Source organism: Leguminivora glycinivorella, chromosome 20 (assembly GCF_023078275.1).
Source record: "Leguminivora glycinivorella isolate SPB_JAAS2020 chromosome 20, LegGlyc_1.1, whole genome shotgun sequence".
NCBI lineage: Eukaryota > Metazoa > Arthropoda > Insecta > Lepidoptera > Tortricidae > Leguminivora > Leguminivora glycinivorella.
In genome coordinates, this window is record NC_062990.1 from 10,223,404 (window position 1) to 10,242,068 (window position 18,665).

Sequence of the window (18,665 nt, forward strand, 5' to 3'; positions counted from 1 at the left end):
TTGAACCACGAACGAAGCGAGTGGTTCGAGAATAGAATCCTGAACTTGCGAGTTTTTTAATACACGAGAAGTAAAATACATTTGCACCCGAGTGTAACACAAAACTTTTCCCTTCACTATAGCGAGGAAACTACAACGCAAAAAATACGTTTATCACTGCTTCCAGTAGTTCCACAGGTGGTAAATCATCTTTATTACTAACTTCACCTACTTTTATCAATTTCAATTAAGTCAAATTAACTGAATTTGACTTTATTCAAGGTCAAATTACTTTACCCACTAGTGGATAAAATGCGTTTTTACCCGCTGGTATTAAAGGACAAAACACGTGTTTCCGAGCTAGTAAGGGGAAAAATAATTATTCTTACCTTCAGATTTTGCTTGAGGCACTGGTGACTGGCTCCTGAAAGTAACAAACAAATAAGTAATAGTTATTTGTTATACAAGGGGGCAAAGTTGTATTTTAACGCCGAGTGTGGAATTGAAAAACGAGCAAGTGAAAGGATTCTATAGTTGAACCACGAGCGAAGCGAGTGGTTCGAGAATAGAATCCTGAACTTGCGAGTTTTTTAACACACGAGAAGTAAAATACATTTGCACCCGAGTGTAACACAAAACTTTTCCCCTCACTATAGCGAGGAAACTACAACGCAAAAAATGCGTTTATCACTGCTTCCAGTAGTTCCACAGGTGGTAAATCATCTTTATTACTAGATTCACCTACTTTTATCAATTTTAAAGCAGTTAATTTGACTTTATTCAAGGTCAAATTACTTTACACACTAGTGGATAAAATGCGTTTTTACCCGCTGGTATTAAAGGACAAAACACGTGTTTCCGAGCTAGTGAGGGGAAAATATATTTTTTTTTTACTTTATCTGTACAGATAAATTAAGCAGTATCTGTGATCGCTGCTTGTGGCTATATAACCCAATTCGTGATTGGCATAATCTACCACATCTGTCACAATTTTATAGATAAAATCGCCATCAATAGAAATTGACAACAATATAAACAAACCATTCTATAAAATATCAATCTTCTAACACAATTTCATTATTTTAAAGGTTGAAGATCATAATGTGATATTAATTGATTAAATAACACATGGATTTAGCCAGTATCAGGAGGGCGATTTTTGAATCTCACATACGGGATATCGTCACTAAAATACCGGTTGAAAACGGTGACTTGCTTATTATTTTCAGTGTCAATTTTCTGAATTCGAACGCGTGACACTCAAAAATCGACCCACTGATGTGAGAATGGAAATTAAAGACATTTTGATTACAAATTTTGTTTACATTGTTCACAAATTCTATTGACGGTGACTTTACGAGTTTAATTATGCTACTCATACATTATGATGTGTTTACTTAAACCAGCATTTTCTGACCAGTCACTAACTTCTTCCTCGATTCTTCATGGCTGACAGTTGCAACCACATCGGGTCGTTTCTGTGCGCATCAGTGACGGTTTTCTGCAGTCCTAATAATAGGTGCCTGTGTTAATCCCTAGCAGGTCTTCTTAGCACTCATTCGCCACCAGTCCAGTCACTTACCCGTCATCAATGCTGTACATCTCCGAGTCCTCAATTTGAGGCTTCTCCTCCGGTTGCACTTTCTCCGGCTCTGGCTCAGGTGCAGGTACGGGCACGGGAGCCGGCTGTTTCGGCTCAGGCTCCGGAGAAGGCTCTGGAGATGGTTCCGGAGAGGATTCAAGCTGAGGTTCAGGTTCAGCCTCCGGTTCTTCAGGCTTTGGCTCTTCGACAATTGGTTCTGGAGTCTCAACTCGAGCTACCTGTGAAAAGAAGATTTTTTGTTTATTATATATGTACGGGATATATTACTGTTATCAAATGTATTGTTTAGAAGGTCAGTGAAACACATAAACTGCAAAATTTTATCATACAGTAATTGTGTACAGTCAGCGTCAAATACATTGTGACGGCCAAATCGCCAAATATACCGAACAGATCTTCATTATTATGCTGACAAAGGTGTGCTACGATATATTTGGCGCTTTGGCCGTCACAAAGTATTTGACGCTGTACAGGTATGTATAGTCAACCAATTGGAACCCTAGGCCACTCTACAACCATGTCAAAATGATAAGCAATAAGAGATTTCTTACAATCTGATGTATACGTCACTATGACATAGTTCTACAGTGGCACGATAGCTTGGTCAACGAACGATCCTAGATGGAATGGCCGAAAGCAGAAAGTTTCACTACGGGATGTTGTTAGGGGTAGTCAGGAGACATACATACTAAAAGTCCTCGGACTTTGGACGTGAGCTCGAAGAGGGGGATGAAAAAAGGTCCCATTTTTTGGTTTTTTGCTCATATTTCAAAAACTTTGCGTCATACTAAATTTTGGTTTACTACACTTTGAAAGCTTATAAAATTCTCTATAACTTTGATCTAGAAACTTTTTTCTATTCTCAACTATTATCTAGGTATGAGCTCCTAAAAACTGTTAATTTTTTAAAAATCGTTTTCCCCCCACTTTTTGCTTCATACATTGCTCCATATCTTGAAAAATATTTATCTTAGACAAAAGTTTTCTTGAAAAATCTTGTAAATCATTCAAATACCTTTCATAATATGTGTACATATGCTTCTGGGTCATGTACCGTTGAATAATTATACGACTTTAAAACGAAATAAAACAACAAATGTATGTGATAAACGTGTAAAATATGTATGTATTTCATGAACATGATTGTATTACGATGCATTCACACAACAGGTAACAATACAATTAGCTGTACATAAAGGCCTTCTCACACCCACATCTACCACTACTACAATCTGTAGTGCACCGGCAAAATATTAACTTCAGTATTTCTTCCGGAGCAGCTGGTACTTTGGTTTGCACAGGAATCAGTAAGTTGCTTTCGTTCCGTGCCCATCCCCATTCATCATCCTCCTTGCGTTATCCCGGCATTTGCCACGGCTCATAGGAGCCTGGGGTTCACTTTGACAACTAATCCCAAGATTTGGCGTAGGCACTAGTTTTACGAAAGCGACTGCCATCTGACTTTCCAACCCGAAGGGTAACTAAAACTCATTGGAATTAGTCCGGTTTCCTCAAGATGTTTTCCTTCACCGAAAAGCGACTGGCAAATTTCAAACGACATTTCGCACATAAGTTCAGAAAAAAGTCATTGGTACGAGCCGGGTTCGAACCCGCAACCTCCGGATCGAAAGTCAACGACACCCCCAGGATAGAGGAAGACACTGATGATAACGGCGGGGAGGATATTGTCTAAGATACAGTTGTCACATCTGATCCAGATGACATGGAAGAAACAGTTTCAATTTGTTTGATTTATTTGGGACAACAAACACAGTAACACACAAGGTTATAATAGAGAATTGCAGTGTTGACAGTAGTAAGGTGTGAGACCGACAGCATTTCAAACAAACAAAGAAGACCGATTAGTATCATCCCGCCCAAAGAGGCAGCGAGTAAATTAAAACACGTGTAAGTTATATATATCCATACCTCCTAAGGATACTAAGGCAAGTGTAAACTCATGATTTTACAGAGGAGAGCCGTTCAAAGGTACAAAGTAACATAACTAACATATTTGTTCACGTAATAACATAAAAATTCGGATTTGTTTTAACGAAATCAATGAGGTTATTTCTGCATTCATGAGAATTTCTAATTTATAACAGTTTATGATCTAAGAGTACTTGATTTCTAGATCTAAGAGTACGAGTATTTTAGCGCACTTGGTCCAGTATTCGTCAAGTAAAAACCTTTTTTTTACGTTAAAATTTGATTTAAAGTAGAATAGTAGTAGAAAACTTTTAAGAGTTAGGACATAATTGTAGTTATTTGCAGTTTTTACCTCTGAAACTAAGTTAGTTAGTTGTATTAGTATTCCATACATTTTTTACCTCCCTCGCTAATATACTAATGACTTTTTTCTGAACTTATGTGCGAAATGTCATTTGATATTTTGCCAGTCGCTTTTCGGTGAAGGAAAACATCGTGAGGAAACCGGACTAATTCCAATAAGTCCTAGTTACCCTTCGGGTTGGAAAGTAAGAAGGCAGTCGCTTTCGTAAAACTAGTGCTTACGCCAAATCTTGGGATTAGTTGTCAAAGTGGACCCCAGGCTCCCATGAGCCGTGGCAAATGCCGGGATAACGCAAGGAGGATGATGAATGGGGATGGCACGGAACGAAAGCAACTTACTGATTCCTGTGCAAACCAAAGTACCAGCTGCTCCGGAAGAAATACTGAAGTCAATATTTTGCCGGTGCACCACAGATTGTAGTAGTGGTAGATGTGGGTGTGAGAAGGCCTTTATGTACAGCTAATTGTATTGTTACCTGTTGTGTGAATGCATTTATACAGCATCGTAATACAATCATGTTCATGAAATACATACATATTTTACACGTTTATCACATACATTTGTTGTTTTATTTCGTTTTAAAGTCGTATAATTATTCAACGGTACATGACCCAGAAGCATATGTACACATATTATGAAAGGTATTTGAATGATCTACAAGATTTTTTTAGAAAACTTTTGTCTAAGATAAATATTTTGCAAGATATGGAGCAATGTATGAAGCAAAAAGTGGGGGGGAAAACGATTTTTAAAAAATTAACAGTTCTTAGGTGCTCATACCTAGATAATGGTTGAGAATAGAAAAAAAGGTTCTAGATCAAAGTTATAGAGAATTTTATAAGCTTTCAAGGTGTGGTAAACCAAAATTTCGTATGACGCATAGTTTTTGAAATATGAGCAAAAAACCAAAAAATGGGACCTTTTTTCATCCCCCCCTCTTCGAGCTCACGTCCAAAGTCCGAGGACTTTTAGTATGTATGTCTCCTGACTACCCCTAACAACATCCCGTAGTGAAACTTTCTGCTTTCGGCCATTCCACCTAGACCCCCTTTTGAGCATTCATTGACTGATCTACTGAAAAAAAGGACATAGTACGTATTTGTTGCCTCATCCACCATTTCAGTGATAATATTTTAATCATATTTGTAAAGTGTAAAGAGAATCCTTCATTTGTTAACCCGTAGAGCGTCCTATAGACACACAGTGTCTATAAATAGTATATAATTTAGGAGGGTGGGCGCTCCACAGGTTAAAGAAACAATGAAAAGAGTACTTGAGAGAAATAGAGGTGGTTAATCAGAACCCATACAAATGATAAACCTTTTTTAGTACATAAAATCTTTTCTACAAAAATGTATCAAGAACAAGGAAGGGCAGGATTTCCCTGTTTAAGCTTACTAATTTTGTTCATATTAGCACATACCACATAATTTTCCTTTATGAATACATATTTTAATTCTAAAAATACACCAAACACACAAATCGTGGAACTAATCACATCACATTGATAACAGAAGTCCATTTCATGGTGGTAATCAATTATTTTGAAACACCTACTGCTGACATTGGGTTATCAGCCTATTGAATCTGGTAATAACTGGGTTAGCCACTGATATGGCAATGTTAATGGTTCTTTAGGTTTATATAAACATAATTTAGGAAACAACTACTTTGAATGTTGCCTGATAAACAAACACCGGTTTCGCGGGGGCAAATCTGTACTGACGTTTAATAGTGGGAGGACACATTAAACTAATTTTATTATTTGATATCGATGATAAAAATGTCGTACAACCGTTGTGTAATTTTAAGAATTTGAATGAAGAAGAAAACTACATACACAAAAATAAACTTTTTGAGGAATTAACTTTCTTTAATATTTAATATAATTTTCATAATATACAATCAAAATTTTTTCCACATTTTGACATATGAATTTTACATTTCTTGCAAAAGTAAGTCGTACCTTTATCATCTATATCTGAATGGTCAGGTTTCCAGGAAGATGAATGATCTTTTTTCTTGCGTGGCATTTTTAGACGCCTTAAGAAACAAAAAGGTAGATTTAATTGATCGGAATGCAAAATAATATTGTTGTAGGTACTAGATGAATTATTCAACGATTCAATGGTTGTCAAAAGTGACTTGACACAGTCAATGTCAGATATCGGTTGTTTATAGTTGCGATAAGTATAAATGAAAGAGGTTTGCACATAGTTAAACGTATTCAAACTTAGCCATTAGTTTAGTTGTGATAATGATGGTTAAAAATTTATTTTTATGGATGTCGATAAACTAAGTCGATATTTAATGAATCACTAGCACTGGTACATTTTTGCCCCCGCGAAACCGGTGCTGATAAATCAAACCCTGGGTACTAAATGGAAACACATGATATTTAACCAAATAATAGTTAAATTTATATGATCAAGACCCTGTAGTTCACATAAACATATTGGGCCAATTATAAGAAAATAAATACCAACTGATTGTTAACATTCAGAGCTAAGGTCCTCATTTTCAATACAAAATTAACTTAGCTGGCAGGTTCTTAGCAGTGCATATATTACTAAGCTTCCACACTACAGTCATAGCTGATAACAAAACCCCCGATATTATCAGTAGTTTAGTTTTTGACTATTTATCTCATCTACTTTCTCGCCAAACATAGTATTGGTACTGTTTGTAGATAAAAGTTGCAAGAACTTATAGTAATAAATAATTAACAGGCCAGCGCATAACAGAATGTAGTTGAGCTATGAAACTTTCTATAGGTATGTTTACACAGCTTAAGTGGGGAAACTAATTAAGGTTGATTAAAGTAATTAAAAATACCGATACCCGATAATACACCATATTGAGTCGTCAATAATGATGCCGCTTAATGAGGTACCAACTTGAAAGTGGTGTTTAAACCTAAGTTACAGCAATATCTAAAGCCGATAAATAAAATCATTCCAATGACATTACGGTGTATGTTGTAATGGCTACGTTGGTAAATACGATTGGCAGTTCAGGCCAAATTATAGCCCTGACGTCATTTGTTAGAAAACTGCGGATGCTCGCGTCGAGTTGAAAATAAACGATATACATATAACACGTGCTTTTACTAACAAGAGTGCCTATGATATCACAGATCTTTCAGAATTTTTATTGTGTTTATCATAATCAATAAAAGTGTGATATGTTAGACACAAAGCATACTTATTTACCTTTCCCGGTTTTAGCTTCTAGCGCCTTCTTTAGTCTTTCGACCAAAGCCGGCTTATTGCCTTTGGTATCCAGACCCAAAGCGCCGAGCTCGGATCGGAGATCCACGACCTTCATCTTGGCAGGATCCATTATTATTTGTAAAAACTATCACTTATCACAATATATTATATTTCCTCTGCTAATAACTCAATTAAGAATATACATTCCTCGTCTCAACCACAATTTTTGCGGAACTAGAAGAAGCGCCAAGCTATCCGAAACCAATATGGCGGTCGCGGAAAAAAAGCAAAACGCGGGGACGGTGGACAACCTTTCGGATACGTTCAAAAACTATAAAAATTGGTATTCCTGGAAAAGACGAGCTTATAAAATTTTTGTTTAACTAAATTATTTACTTTAGGTAGATAAAATTAATATTATAAGTTATAATATTAATTTTATAATTTATAACTTATTATTTTAATGAATAGTCAACGCTGTATGTTAGAGACGGTCCAAAGTTGGTCTACCGGGTGTCTATACAGGACGCAGTTATATGTGAGAGCGAGAATAAAGCTAGGAACATACTACGCGGACGTCCGTCGTAAAACGACCGCGACCGCGACCTATCAGTGTGCACGGAACAAAACATCCAGAGAGCCAGATTTCGATCGGACGTCCGTGCGCTCAAGGCCACGTCCGCGTCCGTCGACCGATAGTTTGCACGGTTATGTGTATTTCCATTGTCCAGATTCCCGTCCGCGGTCGATTTACGACGGACGTCCGCGTAGTGTGTTCCTAGCTTCAATCGACCGCGACCGCGACCGATCAGTGTGCACGGAACAAAACATCCAGCGAGCCAGATTTCGATCGGACGTCCATGCGCTCAAGGCCACGTCCACGTCCGTCGACCGATAGTTTGCACGGTTAAGCTAGGAACATACTACGCGGACGTCCGTCGTAAAACGACCGCGACCGCGACCTATCAGTGTGCACGGAACAAAACATCCAGAGAGCCAGATTTCGATCGGACGTCCGTGCGCTCAAGGCCACGTCCGCGTCCGTCGACCGATAGTTTGCACGGTTATGTGTATTTCCATTGTCCAGATTCCCGTCCGCGTAGTGTGTTCCTAGCTTTATGTGTAATTTCAAGCTAGGAACATACTACGCGGACGCGGGGACGGTAGACAACCTTTCGGATACGTTCAAAAACTATAAAAATTGGTATTCCTGGAAAAGACGAGCTTATAAAATTTTTGTTTAACTAAATTATTTACTTTAGGTAGATAAAATTAATATTATAAGTTATAATATTAATTTTATAATTTATAACTTATTATTTTAATGAATAGTCAACGCTGTATGTTAGAGACGGTCCAAAGTTGGTCTACCGGGTGTCTATACAGGACGCAGTTATATGTGAGAGCGAGAATAAAGCTAGGAACATACTACGCGGACGTCCGTCGTAAAACGACCGCGACCGCGACCTATCAGTGTGCACGGAACAAAACATCCAGAGAGCCAGATTTCGATCGGACGTCCGTGCGCTCAAGGCCACGTCCGCGTCCGTCGACCGATAGTTTGCACGGTTAAGCTAGGAACATACTACGCGGACGTCCGTCGTAAAACGACCGCGACCTATCAGTGTGCACGGAACAAAACATCCAGAGAGCCAGATTTCGATCGGACGTCCGTGCGCTCAAGGCCACGTCCGCGTCCGTCGACCGATAGTTTGCACGGTTATGTGTATTTCCATTGTCCAGATTCCCGTCCGCGTAGTGTGTTCCTAGCTTTATGTGTAATTTCAAGCTAGGAACATACTACGCGGACGTCCGTCGTAAATCGTCCGCGACCGCGACCGATCAGTGTGCACGGAACAAAACATCCAGCGAGCCAGATTTCGATCGGACGTCCATGCGCTCAAGGCCACGTCCACGTCCGTCGACCGATAGTTTGCACGGTTAAGCTAGGAACATACTGCGCGGACGTCCGTCGTAAATCGACCGCGGACGGGAATCTGGACAATGGAAATACACATAACCGTGCAAACTATCGGTCGACGGACGCGGACGTGGCCTTGAGCTCACGGACGTCCGATCGAAATCTGGCTCTCTGGATGTTTTGTTCCGTGCACACTGATAGGTCGCGGTCGCGGTCGTTTTACGACGGACGTCCGCGTAGTATGTTCCTAGCTTTAAGCTAGGAACATACTACGCCGTCGTACTACGGACGTCCGCGTAGTGTGTTCCTAGCTTAAATCGTGGTCCGGGACGCCTGTCTGCTACGGATATATCACAAACTACTAAGAAGATACTACGTATCAGACAAACATCTTCCATACTTGAACTTTAGTCGTTAAGTATCTGTGGTCGTGCTATGTCGATACTGACGTTTACTTTTTTTTTTAAAGAAAATGGCGGGAACCATCATGAAATTTGAATTGTTTGCTCACCAGAAAGCGGGAAATTCAAAGTTCAATTCTACTCAAATTTCATGATCAGTTTACTTTCAAAGGGGAAAGCTATTTAAGTTCATCCAGAATACTTCCAGATAAACTTAAACAACTTCTGAAATGAAAACACCACATATAAACACTATCATTTATTTCTAAACCTTTTTTTATATTTTCTGAAAGCCTGTGCTTGCATTTGAGACAAGTTTTTAATGGTCAGTCGTGACACATCAGTACCTTTTAAAATTTTATTTATAGTAATGCACCAGTTGAAGATCGACAATGTCAGAGATACAGATATAAACGTCTGCCCTGCTAAAACACGCTGCATTTCGCATTTGACAAAATCGAATGAATATTTGGAAAGTACAACTTGAGTAATTTGTTTTTTGATGTTTGCTTTATGGGCATTGTTCCAAATATTCATTCGATTCGTCTACAATGTTCCCAAAAAACCTCACAGCATGTTCCGAGGGATAGGTCAATTTATTCTTTTTACATTGTATTCGCTTTTGGATATCCGTTTCTTCCATTGTTAAGTCTTTCTCACAATCATTCAATCATTTCAATATTTTTAATACTATTCTTGTGACCCATCCCGCGGTATATGCCCGTGAGTGTACATCCAGACGCTCCCGTGTGGCTTGCACGATTACTTGTTCTGCGCCGTCTTCACGATCGGTGAAGGTTGATAATGATGAAGACGCAGAATCAACCGATATGGTACTATCCTCGATCATTGCATTGTCTTCTTCAGTGTGCGCAAACAACTACTGAATTTTAATAACTTCCTCAGCACAGTCTTCCTCACAATTAAATGTATTTTGGTGAATTTTTATTAAATTAGTCACTATTAGTGACTTAAAAGTGCACTCAAAAGCATGGAGGGTCGTTATTTCTGGCGTTGCAAGCCCGCACTCTTCCGAAAAAAAATTCTATTGCGTCGGAATTAAAATACCGCGGGCGCATTATCTTGATGTTTTTTCGTTCATGACCTGCCACAGCCTTTGGTAGCTTTTTAAAGTTGTCAACCAATTTTTCAACGTCGGAACTTTTGTCAATTTTCCGTTGATATCACGGAATTCTATCGTCTTCATCCAGAAATCGTTGTTTTGAGTTTTCAGTTACGGCAGTCCGCAATTGCTTTCCGTTGTATGCTTTTGGTGGGTGCTGGCGCCGTTGATGCTGTCGAACAGGTCATCGAGGAAGGCCACCAGCTCTGCCGTTTTGTACAGCGTAGCGTTCACAGGCGTGCCGTCCGCGTAGTGCGCTGGAAAAATATTACAAACGTCGTTAAATTGTGGCGTAGGCGAGAGGCTGGCAACCTGTCACTGCAATGTCACAGTTCGGTTTTCTTTCAACCCTTATTTGCCAAGAGTGGCACTGAAACTTTAGTAGTTTCGTGTGTTCTGCCTACCCCTTTATGGGATACAGACGTGATTGTATGTATGTATGCAGTAGTGACTCTTTATTGTACAAAAACAGATTAAAATAACATACATTGAGATGTAAATTACTACACAGGCGTACTTATCCCTATCTTATCTCATTGCTTAACCTCTTAAGTCCTTTTAAGTAATTTGTACTTACACAAGTACAAATTAAATTCAAGTTTTGAACTGTTATAGGAGTAAAAGAAAGTCCAAATTTAAAATTGCAAAAATTGGCTGGTTATAATATGATGATTATTAGGATTATGAGGGCTCGGCGACAACGTAACTTGAACGAATAAAATACTGTATTCATCACTCAAGTACTAATAGAAACACAAAAATAAATGCCCGCTATGCAGGATTCCTTCTGATTATGTTACACATTGTAATGAAACTGCGCTGGTCCTAAGTCACAAGAAATCTGCTTAGTAGAAATATAATTAAGTATTATGGTCATTGATAGACATTCCAAATAGATAGATACTCACAAAATGAAGCTGTGTAGGATAAAGCTGCTGCCATGGTTTGACTGAAAACACGCACACAGTTTTTCACCTGTAACAAGACAATAGTAAATATAAATAAATAAATATTATATCGTCCTGTCTAACGGGAATAAACGGGGGAAAAGATCGATATAATTTCATTGATTTTACTCTGAAACCATAGATTAAATATAAGAAGATATACATTATAATGCGACCGCCTTCGAACGTGCAAAAAGTATGGCTTCTAGTAAATCCATACTAATATTATAAATGGGAAAGTGTGTAAGGACTGTTCAATTTACTAAGCGGACACACTAAAACATCTTTAAAATTTGTAATTTAAAAATAATTGATAAACAGTTGACGGTGACGACATTAGAAAAGCTATCAACGTCGATCGCTACATAGTTATTCTTCCATAGTTAATTATATTTTACGATGCAGCGTACTACTTTGAACGATCGCAAAGTAATCTTGCACAAATGGTGTACTGGAAAGTGTTCTCTGCAAAAAATCGCAAATATGGTACAATTTTTCAAAATCAGCGGTGTTCCAAATCGTTACAAAATTTGAAGAGCATCATAAGCTTGAGGATTTACCAAAATCTAGGCGTAGAAGCGGTTCGGCAAATCTTCAAGTCGAGGATAAAGTTAGACAGTTGTTAAAATCGTAAAATTATCTATCGGTTCACCAAATTGTAAAAAAAGTAGGCATTCGCGTAGGTACCGTTCAAAATATAAAAAAAATATATATATAAAGACTTATAAGAAGCAGAAAATGCAGAAGAGAAGTGCAGATAACAAATTGCGATCCAAAAAATGGTGCGGAAAGTTGTATAAAATGTTGCTAAAGAATAAATCTCGTTGCATTTTCATGAACGACGAAACGTACGTCAAATTTGACTGTAGTACATTACCGGGACCCCAATCCCACAATGATGTCGTAGGAGAGTATGTGCTAGATGAGGAGAAAACCATAAAAATGGATAAATTCGGGAAAAATTTGACTGTAGTACTGGAATATTCCGCAATTTTCGAATTTAACGCGAGCATAAGCTAGTAAATAATAGCAATAAGCTTTTTACTCACGTACCGTACCTACTATTAGAACACTCAGCAAGCTTCGTGGCCTAAACATGGTACGCGATTGAAAAACTTTGTATTATATCACGATTATATAAAATACTATTGAATGTAGGTGAACATACTTAAGTAATTGAGTAGATTTATTAAATGGAGTGAAAGCTAGAAATACTAATGGATCGTTCTTTTTAGCGTTTTATTTCTTTAATCTGAAATAAGTAATAGCAAAAAAGAGAGATAAATAACAAGTTTGCTTTGTCCTTTATCATGTAGAAAATAAGTAGGTATACCTTCATTTTCTTGATTTTGTCCGGGAGTATGTGCTCGTCGTTGAGCTTGCGCAGCAGGCGAGCTTGCGCGTGGCGGCAGTCCGTGCGGTACACGTCCACCAAGTCTTGCCACTTCGACGTCCATTATAATATTCTTCGTCAAGAAGTTATTCCTCACTCCTTTGATTAAATGTGGCGGGTCATACACTACACTAAGACTTTGGCCATTTAAGTGCATAGTGTCTGGAAATATAAAAAAAGCTATTAATATAAATTATAAATCTTACTTTGATAAAACAGTAAGTTACCTAGCAATAAGAGCAAGCGACGTTCAATCGCGGCGGCTGCCGGTTCCAACCCCGGTTTGGAGATGGCTACCGTATGGCCGATATAACATTTGATGTGGACCAGTTGATTTCCGGTGAAGATAAACATCGTGAGGAAACTGGTCCAATTTCAATAAGGCCTAGGGTACCTAGCCTCAGTTCTGAGTTGGACTAGAAAGCGACTTTTTGTAAACCGCCAATATCCAAGAATAAATTGACAAGCGGATCCCAGCTTTTTATTACTTTGTGGGAGATTAGTTAGGCAACCACGAACCGCGGCAAGAAGCCGGGATAATGCAAGGAAGATATTGATGATGAAAACAACACAGCAAGTTCACAATATTTTTAAAATGGATTACACATTGAACCCGTCATCATCATCACACACACAGGTTATTGAAAATAATAAATTTTATATTACGTGCGAAACCAGAAGAATATAAAGGCTCGCATATGATTTATATCCACATCTGTCATTATAAAATTATATTAATTTTATGTTATATTGCCATACAAAAACTTAAAAAAAAACTTTAAAAAAAAATGTTTTTTTTAATGTGTTGTCATGCAAGCGACACCTCCAGATTTTTCATCAAAGTAAGCCTCTTTAATAAGCTATCAAATGAATATAAATACTTAATTATATCTGTGGTAGAACAAGGTATTTTTTTAATTGAATAGATCACAATACATTTTACTCCCATACACGCTTGTTAAAACGAATCGCTGACAAACTCCAGAGAAACGTGCACGTTCGTCATAAACACTGGCCACTAATAAAACTTAATATATTATACATGAATATGTTTTTTTATAAAAAAAAGTTACAAATTGCGAAAAACTTTTCTTATACTTTTTTTTACATTGTGTTTTTCTGATGCCAATCGATTCCATTTCTATTCAGTGTCGAAACTAGTCGAAAGTTTCTTTGAGCTCAACTTTCGGTAATGTACTAAAGAGCCACAAATTGAAAAAACTTTTTCCACATTTACCCTATAACAAAATGTATGGAAAATGTGTCCATTGATTTGTGGGTTTTTAGTGCAAAGCATGTATTGATACTGGATAAGAATGGAATCGATTGGCATCAAAAAACTGTTTGTAAAAAATAGTTTAATTTTTGTAGATTATTGTAGATATACTATGGGGAAAATGTGCAAAAAGTTTTGTACAATTTGCGGCTTTTTAGTATATTACCGGAAGTTGAGCCCTAAGAAACTATTGATACTGAATAGGAATGGAATCGATTGGCATCAGAAAAACACCCATATTTTTTATTTCATACAAATTGTATAAGACAATTTTTTCGCAATTTGTGACCTTTTTTTTATAAAAAAACATATTCATATATATATTTTTTTAATTTTTGTTAGTGGCCAGTGTTTATGAAGTACATGCACGTTTCTCTGGAGTTTGTCAGCGATTCGTTTTAACAAGCGTGTATGGGAGTAAAAAAAATCAAAAAAATTTTTTTTTAAACCTTGATCAATAAACTAATTTCTTGCTTCAACTTGCTTTAAGGTATTATAAAACCTTAAGTAATGTACATAGAAATCATAGCAGTCCGCCGAGGCACTTTACGCTCATATTCATTTCCTTTATAGAGGTATTTTTTAAACTAATGAGAATTGGATTGGCTTTGAAATGAAAAGCCTTTATTGAATATAGTATACCTTTAGGAAGGTCATTGTAATTGACGGATGGCCCCGGAGTTGTGACGCAAGCCTGAGCCACATTAGACTTTGATGAGTCCACCACTGAAAATTATAAACATATTTGGTTTAATTACATACTTAATTACGATAAACACGGACCTGTGGGGTCATTAGATGTTATAGACTTCGTAAATAGTATTACTTGCTATATTACTAAAGCAATTAACATTTATTTGTTTTACAAGGGGCCGAAGTTGTTGTTTAAACCGCACGTGCCAATATTGTTACCCGAGCAAGCGAAAGATTCAAATTTTGAACCGGCTTCAAATTCAAGGCACGAAGGTTAATCAAACTTTGCCACCCAGTGAAACACAAAGTTTTTCACCACACCAACACGAACAACAGTAAAACATGAAACAAAGTCAAATCCATCAAATTGATTAATCAATATCTATAATTCAAAATCATCATTTATAGGTACATAAATTATACCAGCCAGAGTAAGACATCAAATTAAAATTTGTATGACATTACTTTGCACTCTTGTGGATAAAATTCAATTGTGCTGTCTGGTTTCGAAGAATCAAGAGAGCCTCGTGGTGAAAAATATATTTCATCCATCACAACTGAGAGACCTTATTGAATGTTGATTAGAGGCCATTTTTAGGGTTCCGTACCAAAAAGGCGCAAAAGGAACCCTTATGGTGCGACTCTGTAGTCTGTCACATTACCAAATATCTCGAGAACTACTTGTACTATCGATTTGAATTAGTTATGAGCATTGATAACCTCTACAAATTGAAAAAATATATTTTTTTACTTAATAATATTATGAAATAAAAGTATGGAGATGGATTATATCGCGTACATGATGAATTTAAAGTGTGTGAACCTGCCTTAAAAATGTATATTATTTATGGTCATGGTCTTAATATTACTTGTATGTACCTACATTGTAATTTTTCCACCCTCCCTCTGCGGCGTCCACTATGGCAGAATCGAGCCGCGTCGAATCGAGTCCTCATACATTTTAAATGCGATTCAACGAGGCTCGATTCCGCTTTGATTCCAAAATGAAATTAGTCCTTTTCTACAATAACTTGTCACTTTCGCTAACTCGGCATAAGTGGATTTCTTATTGTTACGGGCGAGCCGTGTATGCCTCATTGATATAGTACTAGAAAAGTAGCCCTTTACTTCGATTATCCAATGTATGTTATTGCTACCTGTTTGTGGTGAAGTTGGCTCAAACGATGACTTCACAGCCGCGACGAGCAGGCTTGACTTGAGCTGGATTGGACGCGCTCTGAAAATGATAAATATAAAATATCTTTATAATCTAAGTAAATTTATAATAACTAAATTATGAATAACCAATATATAATATTAATATTTTTGACGATCATGATGAGAAGATAAACATAACTTTGGCATGTAACAAATTTATAGTGTAATTTTTATCATGAAATAAAGAAATCTAATCTAAATCTAATAACCAAACACTGCCCCTTTGAGCATGCCGAAAAATAGGCACCGAGCGGCTAGCCCTACACACTCAACACTCCACGTTTTCCACGCGAAGAAATTTGAGGCCGATCTCTAACTGAATGGACTTGGCTAATAGCTTATTCTATTGGATAGATCAAGAAATCAATATACTTAATATAAATTATGTTTGTACACCTGAACAAATTATTTGTAGTATTTACCTGAATTAAGACAGGATGATGGCTCAATAGACAGTTCTACACTCGATGTAATATGTTCCAGTGTAACTCCACCTGAAAACGTAAAATAATACCTACATGAATAAATTATTTAAAGTTAATAGGTACCTAATTAAATGGGATATGGACGCTTTCTAAGTTTCTATGAAGTCTGGTAGATCACTAACAATTGTATGTTCACTACACCAATTTGTAAAGGCAAAAACTGATGAGAAAGTTGCAAGAATGCAAAATAATTTCATACAGATTTTAACTTGGTGCCCACAGCTAGCAGGTAAACTGCAGGTTGAATAGACATTTATATGATGATTATGAATCCCAAATGTATGATAAATTTATGGATTTGATCTGGTTTGTTGTTCTACAGTCAATATTTTCTCCTTGTTAGTTTGGGAGAAAATGTTGTTTTTCACTCAGTGGCAAAATTTGTTTAACCTTCGTGCCTTGAAATCCTCGCAACACTCAAGATTCTACATTCTCAACCACTTGCTACACTCACAGTTAAATATTGGAATATTTAGCTTGCTCGGGTATCAATATTGGCATGTGGTTAAACAACAACAACTTTGCCCCCTTGTATGTCATCGGGAAAAGAAATAACCTGCCAATGTTTCCGAGATGGAAATACAAAAACAGATTTGCAGTCACTTTTTGAAGCATAAACACATGACATGAGACATGACATTAAATGGAAATTACATATTATGAAATTACCTGAATCAGCTCCAGTTGTGATGTATGGCGGTAAAACAGCAGCATCATCTGAATTATTTGTTGGTGCGCTCATGGCATAAGTGTGGTCAATATGACATCTCCTTGCATACGAGTGGTCAGAGTTCCTCATTTCAAGTTCAATGAATCCTGGTAAAAAAGGCCCAATTGTATATTGTGATAATACAACAATTTGACTATAGAAATATATACCATTTATTCAAAATTATTTACACCAAAGCAAATTACCTAAATATTATTCTGCCTGAATATTACATACTAGGCTACACAATCAGCTAAGCTCAATTAAGGCCTTTGTGGTAGGTACTTAGACAATAATAACTTGACATTAAAAAAATAGTACTACTGAAATACATAGGAAACACCCATTACTCAGGAATCAATATCCATGACTATGAGACCCATGAAAGTTCTCTCTAGAATTTGAACCTGGAACACTCTCCACTAGGCCAAAACACCACTCAATTAACGCAATCTTATCCTATTGGAAACATTTTATAAATACACTGACTGGACATGAATTTGATTCAATTTTAAAAATGCGGCGTATATACCACGTGCGATGTTACATACGATGTATAAGTACTACCTACCTCGTTCAACCGAAGGGTGAGCCGGTGGTCCCGTGGTGATTTCTTCTTCAGTAGGTAAATAATGTTGGACACGTGTTAGGCCGTAAGCGCAACTTCGAAGAGACATATCTGGCTTCGAAGTGTTTGTGGCAAACGTACAGTTTGCCGATTCCATTTGATGTCAAACTTTCCAACATGTTGAAAACTGCTGATTTATACACCACATTGTCACTTTTTCACTGGCTGCTGGCATTTTGTGCAGCATAACGTCTTTTCGTTTATTACTGCTATCACAGCCGGGTATACAGCACTTGCGAAGCATTTTGAAGATCAAAATGCCAAGTAGCACTGAATATCACAATTATTACGGAGAAATAAAGGTACGGAAATTAATCAACGCAAACACTTGTAATGATGAAAATTATAACGGCGAGATATTTGACACTTTTGACGTCCTGAGTGACAAGCGGTGAGGAGAACCAATAGGAAAAGGCTTTGTAAACGTCAATATCGAAATTCTCTACTACCTCAAGGTCATCGCTATGGCCACATTTCGTTCTTCGTAGATGAACGCCCGTGGGATATATGTATATCAGCCATAGACAAAAATAATATAAAAGATAAAAAATGTTTATTGCACAAAAAACACAAATGAGATGCATTCTTAGGCTCCCCACAGACAGTCTTAAAAATTCATAATCTTAAAAAAAACTTGTATGCAATCTGACAGTTCAGATCTGTCAGTGTCTTGTCAGTGTCAGTTTGAACTGTCAGATTGCATACAAGTTTTTTTTAAGATTATGAATTTTTAAGACTGTCTGTGGGGAGCCTTACATAGCTTACAATTACCTACGTGATACGT

General features: G+C 37.2%; 1 protein-coding gene and 2 long non-coding RNA genes across 4 annotated transcripts in view; all 3 read right to left on the minus strand.

The window, feature by feature from the left end:
- Positions 1 to 7,217, minus strand: part of LOC125236929 (heterogeneous nuclear ribonucleoprotein U-like protein 1) — a 43,719-nt gene extending 36,502 nt beyond the window's left edge. Inside the window, exons 1-4 of the mRNA XM_048143846.1 lie at positions 7,088 to 7,217; positions 5,299 to 5,333; positions 1,562 to 1,800; positions 369 to 403 (exon numbers count right to left, since the gene is read on the minus strand). Of these exons, the coding sequence (XP_047999803.1) occupies positions 369 to 403; positions 1,562 to 1,800; positions 5,299 to 5,333; positions 7,088 to 7,217 (439 nt within the window). The remainder of the gene's footprint in view (positions 1 to 368; positions 404 to 1,561; positions 1,801 to 5,298; positions 5,334 to 7,087) is intronic.
- A 2,438-nt stretch (positions 7,218 to 9,655) lies between these two features.
- Positions 9,656 to 13,029, minus strand: LOC125237101. Its single transcript, XR_007178289.1, has 3 exons — positions 12,813 to 13,029; positions 11,441 to 11,507; positions 9,656 to 10,789 (listed from the first exon to the last, which is right to left on the minus strand). It is a non-coding gene; the product is annotated as an uncharacterized LOC125237101 (long non-coding RNA).
- Positions 13,030 to 14,790: 1,761 nt separating this feature from the next.
- On the minus strand, positions 14,791 to 18,374 carry LOC125237100. Of its 2 annotated transcripts, XR_007178288.1 has the most exons (5): positions 17,825 to 18,374; positions 17,214 to 17,360; positions 16,482 to 16,553; positions 15,999 to 16,078; positions 14,791 to 14,874 (listed from the first exon to the last, which is right to left on the minus strand). It is a non-coding gene; the product is annotated as an uncharacterized LOC125237100 (long non-coding RNA). The 2 variants fall into 2 exon arrangements; XR_007178287.1 differs by having other exon boundaries at positions 17,214 to 18,374.
- Positions 18,375 to 18,665: the final 291 nt, after the last annotated feature.